General features: G+C 40.3%; 1 protein-coding gene across 1 annotated transcript in view; it reads right to left on the bottom strand.

The window, feature by feature from the left end:
• The window catches only part of NYAP2 (neuronal tyrosine-phosphorylated phosphoinositide-3-kinase adaptor 2), a 444340-nt gene that overhangs the window by 133551 nt on the left and 301175 nt on the right, over positions 1–9614 (bottom strand). Inside the window, exon 4 of the mRNA XM_006861900.1 lies at positions 5148–6242. Coding sequence (XP_006861962.1) covers positions 5148–6242 — 1095 coding nt within the window. The remainder of the gene's footprint in view (positions 1–5147; positions 6243–9614) is intronic.

Below are 9614 nucleotides of genomic sequence, written 5' to 3'. Positions count from 1 at the left end.
GATAACAAAAAATTCTCAACAAAATCCTAGCCAACAGAATCCAACAGCACATTAGAAAGATAATGCATTATGATCAAGTGGGATTCATATTAGGGATGCAAGGATGGTTCAACATTAGGAAAACAATAACTGTAATCCACCATATAAAAAAGAAAACAAAAACAAAACACATGATCATTTTGATTGATGCAGGAAAGGCAATTGACAAAATCCAACATCCGTTCCTGATAAAAAAACACAACAAAGTAGGAATTTATGGGAAATTCCTCAACATAATTAAGAGCATATAAACAAAACCAACAGCCTACATTACACTCAATGGAGGAAAACTGAAAGCCTTCCCTGTGTGAGCAGGAACCAGACAAGGATGCCCTTTGTCACCACTCCTATTCAACATTATGCTGGAAGTCTTAGCCACAGCTATACAGCAAGACTAGGAAATTAAAGGCATACAAATTGGCAAAGAAGTAAAAATCTATCTATTTGCAGATGATATGATCCTATACATAGAAAACAACAAAGACTCAGTAAAAAAGCTACTAGACCTCATTGGAAGATTCATCAAAGTAGCAGGATATAAGATCAACATACAAAAACCAGTTGGATTCCTCTATACCAACAACAATGCTGAAAAGGAAATTAGGAAAGCAATGTCATTGTAGCAGCCCAAAGGATGAAATATCTGGGAATAAATGTAACCAGAGAGACAAAGGACCTATAGAAACAAAACTACAAAACACTTCTACAAGAAACTAAAAGAGACTTACAAAAATGGAAGAATATGTTATACTCTTGGATAGGAAGACTTAACATTGTAAAAATGTCAATACTGTCCAAAGCAATTTACACATATAATGCAATCACAATCCAGATTCCAACAACATTCTTCAAAGAGATGTGAAAAACAATTACAAACTTTATATGGAAAGGAAAGAGACCTAGGATAAGCAAAGCACTGCTTAAGAAAAAGAATAGGGTTGGAGACCTCTCACTCCCCAATTTCAAAATTTATTTAATGGCTACAGTGGTCAAAACAGCTTGGTACTGGTACAATGAAAGATTCATTGATAATTGGAACAGAATTGAGAATCCAGGAATTAACTCATCCACATATTTGATTTTCAACATGGGGAGGTGATATTCTCTTCAATAGATGGTACTGGCAGAACTGGAAAGTGATGTGCAAAAGACTTAAACAAGACCTTTATCTCACACCTTTTACAAAAACCAACTCAGCATGGATTAAAGACTTAAATGTGAATCCCAGAATTATGAAGGCCATCAATGAAAAAATAGGGACAAATGTGAGGGCACTAATTCAGAGAATACGCAGACTACTAAACGTTTTGAAAACCACACAAACAAAAGTAGACAAAATAGTTGATTGGGACATACTAAAATTTAAGAATTTATGTTCATCAAAAGTCTTCACCAAAAGAGTAAAAAGGGAGCCCACAGAATGGGAAAAAATCTTTTGCAATGACACATCAGACAAGAGACTCATTTCTAAAATATATAGGATACTACAACACCTCTACAAGAAAAAGACAAATAACCCAATTGAAAAATGGGCACAGGACATAAACAGATACTTCACCAAGGAAGAGATCCGGGCAGCCAACAAACATATGAAGAAATGTTCACAATCACTAGCCATTAGATAGATGCAAATTAAAACAACAATGAGATATCATCTCACACCAGCAATAATAGTAAAGATGAAAAATGTAGAGGCCAATAAATGCTGGTGAAGACGTGGAGAGATAAAGACACTCCTGCATTGCTAGTGGGATTGCAAAATGGTCCAACCTCTCTGGAAAGCAATGTGGCACTTCCTCAGAAGGTTGGAAATAGAAATACCTTACGATCTAGCAATCCCTCTTACTTGGTATTTATCCACAAGAAATACGAGCCATAACACCAGTAGTTATATGCACACCAATGTTCATAGCAGCACTAATTATAATAGCAAAAAGATGGAGACAGCCTAAATGCCCATTGACTGAAGAATGGATAAACAAACTGCAGTACATACACACAATGGAATATCATGTTACCTTGAAGAATAACAAGGAAGCTGTAAGGTATCACATAACATGGATTAACCTTGAGGACATTATGTTGAATGAAATGATTTGCTTACAAAAGGAGATATACTGCATAGTACCACTATTGTTAAAGACTAAGAAAAAGAACCCATACTAAAGAGGAGGGGAGGATTCTTTGCTGATTACTGGGATGTGGGGTTGGCGTGAGAGGAGGGAGGGGAAGGAGGAACACAGGATAGGGAACAGACACAGGATAGTTTGGGTGTTAGGGAGGCTGACAAGACACCAGAAGGGGAGAGGAATGGAAGAACAAGCCAGCTTGGAAAACAATCAGGCAGGTTTGCATGGGCTGAGAGAGATAAAAGTAAATAGTGATGTATGCACAACCTTAGATCAACCGGGCTCTGGGATACAGGGATTGAGATATGGTTGGAATGGGCAAAAAGGGGGACATAATGTTAAGATGATTGGCTGTCTTTTGAATCTTGGTTTCCTTGGCATACCATTATAAAATAGACACTTGAGGGGGAGAGAAAGGAATAGCCAGATATATCACCATAGAAAGCTTGTACATCCGTCTTCTGCCTATAACTGATTGGAATACTTAAAATGGGGATACAACATGTCCAGTGAAGGAGGCTTCCTGTGGAGCCTCTGCATTTCATAAGACCATAGGTAGAATCCTGAACCCCATTCAGAACATTTTGAGGTGGGAAATTTCTACTTTAAAGGACAAGCAAACCAGCATGGAGTAGCTAGAAGAACAGAAGATACTTCTTGAAAGAAAAAACAACAGGAAAAATACAAAACAATAATGGCAGTCTGACTGATTATTACAAGAACAAGCAACTTGCTCTCCCAGGAAACATCAAGGCAAGTGGTTGGGTCCCCTCAGGGCAAACTGCCTGCCAAGACTAAGACTCAATGGGAATACACGAGCAGACCTGCGCTCAGATTGGTAACCATATTGATCACTGATAAGGTAAAGTGAAAGAAAAAAAGCAATTAACCTGTGAGCTAAGCCCTACAATTTTCAATATACTCCTTGAACCTGGGTGGAGAGTTGGTTGGCCAGCAGTGGCAAGACCTGGGGACTCGTGGACCCAGAGTCAGTGACATAGCCACAGAAGGCTAGAATGGAGAGTGATGCATCCAGCTGATAAGAAGGGAGGGCCTATATGCACAAGAACACCCACATTTGCAGATAATACCCACTTGACCTGGTTTCAATGACTGGATGAACAGAGCTCAACTAGAAGAAGAAAGTAGAGGTAAAAAAAGAGTAATCTGATGCAATTTGATGAACTTGACCTACACCTATGGATGCAGTAGCTTAAAAGAGGAAACAAATCTTTACAGCAAGAATCATTCCCACCCCCTCCATACACAGAGTAGACAGGGATGGACAACTTGGACATTGGCTACCCAAAATGGGGGCGGGGAGGGGGGGGCTACAAAGACAAGAAATGACTGGCTTACAAGCTTTCAAGAGGGAGCCTAGATCCAGAGGACACAGAGGAAGGTAGAATCTCCACTGAGTATCCAATCTGTCTGGGCAAGGCTGATGAAAGGAAATGAGGATAGGTCTTTTGTGATACACTTGTGAATACTTGCTATCAGGACTGACTGTGAGGGTTGAAAATGTAAAGGTTGATGTTTTGTAGCTAAAGGAGGGAAGTGATTGACTTTGCAGTACAGGAGTAGAGATCCCTGGGACCATCAAGGGAGAAGAGTGGAGTTCAGGACCCTACCCAGAGAAGCAGTGACACTTGGAATGGAGGTAGAGGATGATGTGGGGAGATGGAGCAGCTGGGGACTCTAGACCCAGAGAGGGAGAGGGGCTGTGTGCTGATGACCAGGGGGCAGGCTTGCGGGGTATACCCTGTGGTTGGTTGATGATGCATGGAGGGGATTGTAACCATGGCAATGAAACAATATACGATAGGATGAATGTAAAGCTAATGTTCGCCCAGGTAAACTATCACATAATTCACAATAAAACATTTAAATAAAAAAGAATATTCTATGGACAATTCTACTCTGTATAGGGTCTTCATGATTCAAAGTCTGATTCGACAGCAGTTAGCACAAAAGGAGCTCTCATGTGGTGTGGTACTCTAGGATTAGTACTGGAGTGAGAAACGTCGGGTCAGAGGTTCAAATCTACCAACTTATTGGGAACTCTATACATGGTTGCTGTGTTTTGGAACTTACTCAAGGGCCACACCACAACAGGAAGACCACTGCAGAAATTTGATGGTAATTACCTATTCTGATTTAGAGAGCAGGTAAGAATATAACAAATGAAGTATGAAAGAATAATTTAGGAGGTCCCTGGGACCATCAAGGGAGAGGAGTGGAGTGTAGGACCCTACCCAGAGAAGTAGTGACACCAGAGATGGAAGCAGAGACAATGACGTGGAGAGATGGAGCGGCTGGGAACTCTAGACCCAGAGAGGGAGAGGGGCTGTGTGCTGATGGGCAGGCTTGTGGTGTGTACCCTTTGGTTGTTTGATGATGTATGGAAGGGATTGTAATCATGGCAATAAAATAATGAATGTGAAGCTGATGTTCTACCATGTAAACTATCACATAATTCACAATAAAAAGTTTAAAAAAAATTGTTTATTTTATCTATATGGCTATACATTTGAATCCATCCTAATTATTTTCCTTCTAGACAAGATTTTCTCAATCAGCCTTTTGGTATAAGATAAACATAAAATTTAACATTTATTAATTTCATATTTCAGCATCTATGACCCTCATCGAAATATTCACCTAAAATTTTCATAGTAACCTTTATTTTCTGTCAAATGTTGCACAAATACTATAAGAATTTAGACTTTACACTGTATTTTTCATTTTTTATTTTAATAAGATATGTTATATTGTGCACTCTGCCATTTTTAGCTCACTCAGCATATACTATTTTGGTTAGGCTGGCAAAATGAAAGGAACTCATTTTTCATTTTGGGATCTCAACCAAAAGGCCCTAAAGAGGATGCACCGAGTGCTTCATCTGTCCACCCTGGACTTCATTCCCTCTGTATGTCAGAGATTTACAGGCTTGGCTCCCCATAGACCAGAAACACTTACTCTCTGCGGGTTCTTTAGACCTTCGGCCGCTAGAGGACTTTCTCAGCAGGCTTCGTCCGGAGGTAAAGAGGCTGGTAAGTTCTTCCAAAGGGCTGGTGGGTGTCCTGGACCTCGAGCCGCTCTGAGCTGACCCGTAGGTGTTCACAGAAGCATTGACCATCTTGGCCCCATCTTGCGACAGTGGTCTGGGGATCGAATGAGGCACTGATGGAGAGCTCCTGGAAAGGCTGCCAGAATGCACAGCGTCGTAAGGGGGTGGCCTTTTGAGGCTTAAAGGAGTAAGGGACCGTCCCATGCTAACAGGTGAAGGAGAGGCAGAATGACTTTTAGGATAGCCGTGGGGAGACTGGGTTCGGTACAAAGTGGAAGGGTGAGGAGGGGACGAGGAGAGCACAGAAGTAGCAGAGGCGGGTCCTAGTGCTCCGGCCTGGTCTTTCTCCAGCTTGGGATGGCCAGAGGTCTGCGATGGCAGTGAGGATGGAGACGCTGCAGCTTGCTGTTTCATATAAGACACATTTTCCAACACAGGAAGCTTTGTGACCTCCAGAGGAGTGAGTGGAGACTCGTCGGAATTGGGGGAACACTGCACCGGGGCTGGTGGGAACACCAGGAGTGGGGGCCGGTGGGAGAGCAGGTTGGGGAAGGGTGGAGGGATGTCACAAAGCAAACCCTTTGGAGTACATGGCACTGAGGACTTGACGAAGTCCAACTCAGGCACTGCAGGAGTAGCACACTGTGAAGAACAACTGTGATGGTCAAAGTCACATTTGGAGTCTTGGCCTAAATCATCGAAGATGGGGTATTTCATTTCCTCATAGACTGCCTCACTCTGGTCATCCTCCTCTCTCCGGAAGTCTCTGAGAATGTTGCCCACCATCTCGATGTACACAGGCTCCTCGTCCTCTGGGTCACCTGCGGGACTGCCCACTTGGGACAGGGAGGAGTCCCGTGTCAGCGACGTCCTCCTGGGGCCATGCTTTTTGATATACGTTTCATCGAAAGACGTGCTTAGCTGAGTGTTTGGATTGCGTTTGGGTTTCGGAGGAGGAATCTTCTTTGAATATTCATCACTGTGGGGTCTGGGTTTGGCTGACACTAAAAGAAAAAAGAAAGAAAAGAAAGTTAAATAGACGATACAGTAATGACACATTTTAAAAATGACTTACACTTGGATTTACTACACTAAACTTTTCATTGTTGGTTTGTGTTTAGCCTAAAAATCAAACAGAAGTGTCCAACGTTTCCCATATTTAATAAAACCTGATAATATAACAACAACAGTACTTATCTTTAAACTGATATCACTAAACAAACACACAAATAGAGTGAGACCGGATCATTTGTACTTCTGCCTTACAAGCCTACGGTCATTGAGGGGATTCTGACTTCTCTGTCTTAGAATTTTCTAATAGAAAAGTTCAGTTTTAGATAAACCACGCTAAATAAAAGTAATTAAAATTTTCATAAAAGTTAATCCTAAAATTAAGCGAGAAAAAAACTGAGAGAAAACATCTGAAGTTTCTATTCACTCAAAGGGGCACAAAATACCATCAGTCATTGAGATTGGGCTCTTTTGATCATATGACTATTACAAACAATCTATCTTGCTTGTATTCATGATAAAAAATTTCCCAGTCTGCTGGACTTAATCTCTGTCTTGCTTCAGATTAATAACGTCTATATAGATGGATTTGATGTTTCAGGGGAAATGGATGTGAAAATCTTATGTGACTAGACAAGTTAATCGCCAAATCTCCAGGTTTTGTTGATCATGGTATATTTGTCTGTTTTTTTACTCATAAGATCTCATGATATCCCAAATGCTGTCTTGGAATGAATTTATTAAATAGGTTCTACTGACACATCAAAATCCCCACAAGAGTTTTAAAAGATAAAAATCTGTGAAATGATGTGAAAGTTTCAAGAATAACTTCTGGATACTCACAACAGCAGTGTCTGTCAGAGCATGCCTCTGGAAGCCTACCTTTCGACAGAACATATATTTCTGACACCATGCAGTAGCTTGGGATATACTGGCAAAATGTCTGTGACTAAAATCTGTTGTTCAGAAGGCACAGAAGATTCTGGAGTCTGCTATCTCGTTATCTTATTATCTCATTGTGTTGATATATGACAATGATTGTTATCATTATTATGAAGTATACTAGGATATATCTGCTTAATATAGATGGTAGCATACAATGGAATCTGATAGTATAGCTTAAAGGTATAAGAAGCATCTCTAAAACTTGTAGACCAAAGAGAAGAATAACAAGTTACAAGCCAGGAAACACCTAAATTCCCCTTTATCTTGTCTGTTTTTCAACAAGATGACTTATGATGTATGTAGGAGTTTTTCTAAAATTTATTAAAGGAGTTGATGGTGGTTGTGTGCTATCAAGTTGGTTCCAACTCGTATCGACCCTCTGTGGAGTTTCTGAGACTGTAAATCTTTACAGGAGCAGAAAGTCTCATCCTTGGGATTTGAATTACTGACCTTGCCATTAGCAGCCCAGTGCATAACCCACTATGCCACCAAGTGCTTAAAGATGAGTTTGGTGGCAGCCCTAAGTATCAATTGTGATTTCAGAAAGAGAGAAACAATCACTTTTTGTTAATGATTATATATCTCAACATTCTGGATTTGAAATGCTTACTCCACTTTGTTCATAATAATGATTTTACTCGGTGTTTTGAAGGCAAGATTTTTAATGTATTTAGGCTTTTCTTATGCCCATACTTGGGGAAACTAGCTGTCCTAGTCCAGGGGATTTTACAGTGGAGTCTTTTGGTGCCCAAAGTGAATAACCTAGAGATACACTGAAATAAATACCCAATCATTATGAAGGGAAGATTCAAAGCAACAAACAACTCTTCCTGTACCTCTTAACTTGGCTCCAGTTTTTTCACTGGTTTTGAAAATTATCCTGTATGCTAACATCTACGTCATTTAAATACATCATCATATTACACACAAAAACATCTTAGCTTTAAAAAAGTAAAGTTGTAATTCAATGGGCAAGGTTGACATACTACTGCAGGGTACTTGAATAAAATCTTGAAGGTTCTTCTTGTTCTGACACTTCAGTCTCTGGTTGACATCAAGGTACATGCTGTTTGAATCTGGCTTGTTTTCTTGGAGGTAGTGGGGATGCTGTGTGTTTTGTGGTTGTTGTTATGGGTTTGTTTTGGCATACTGACTTCCTGCTTCACCCTGTTCTGCTTGTTCTAGAGGAAACAATGTTCATGCCAGCCTTTCCCAGGGAAATCCTCAGAAGTGGAAAGCTGCTTTCTTCTCTCCCCTTTCTCTCCCTACAGGGTAAAAAGTGCTTAATGCAGGGGGATCCATGATTCAGGTAAACTTCCCCCTCCCCACTGTTCTTCCATTCAAACTGATCCAAATTAGAAAGGAAGGTTTAACGATTATTTGGGGAATACAGTGTTAAGTAAATTGCAGATGACTAGGCATTCTGGTGTGGCACTGTGGGGTAATGCACTGGACTGCAAGGTCAGAGTACAGGCTTATCAGCCACTCCTCCAAAACCCTACACAGGGTCACTATGGGTAGGAACTGACTTGACGGCATTTAATAACAAAAACAGGAATCCTGGTATGGCACTGTAGGATAAGCACTGGACCATAAGATCAGTTTGAACTGCTCTTCAGGAAACTCTATACAGGGTCATTGTGAGTCAGAACCTACTATACAGTACTTAACAACAACAACAACCAAATAGTCATTTTCAAACTCATGATTCTTTTATTAATGATTACATATCTCAACATTCAGAAGAGGAAACATTTTCATTTGAATTAACTGATTTGTCTCATAATTTTCTATGTATCATCTGGCTTTACCTGATTGGGTAAATAATTCATAAAGCAGCACAGAGCAGCAGTGGAAATATATTTCAATTATTAAATTTTTAGTTTCCATATACAACAAAAACATATAACGAAAAAAAAAATCAAATTTGATCTTTTCCTTCTTTCTTGTCTTCTTAATGACTTTTTGCTCTCCAACATAGAGATGCTAAAGCAAAAGTAAGAAATGAGGAGGTATAAGAGCTGAACAGAAAATTTCAAGGGTCTGCTCTAGAAGACACAGTCCAATATTACAACAATATGTGCAAAGATCTGCAGTCAGAAAAAACAAAAGGGAAGAACACACTCAGCATTTCTCAAGCTAAGGGAATAAAAGAAAAATTCAAGTCTCAACTTTTGTTATTGAAGAATTACCTGGGTAAATTATTGAAAGCATCAAAAGAAGATGGAAGGAGACGGCCAGACGGCACGGGTGAGTGAGGCTCTGGGTTTGGGGAAGGGGAATTCACGAAAAGAAACCATCCTGTGGCAATCCCACGCCCTTACAGCCACCATTGTTGTTGTTGTTGTTGTTAAGTGCCGTTGAGTCGGGTCCGACCCATAGCGACCCTGTACAGGGTTTCCGAGGGTGTAAATCTTTAC

The sequence above is a fragment of the Chrysochloris asiatica genome, unplaced genomic scaffold, assembly GCF_000296735.1.
Source record: "Chrysochloris asiatica unplaced genomic scaffold, ChrAsi1.0 scaffold00044, whole genome shotgun sequence".
In the NCBI taxonomy this organism is placed as follows: Eukaryota; Metazoa; Chordata; class Mammalia; order Afrosoricida; family Chrysochloridae; genus Chrysochloris; species Chrysochloris asiatica.
The sequence above is the reverse complement of the archived record's forward strand: the minus strand, read 5'-3'. Positions and strand labels throughout refer to the sequence as shown.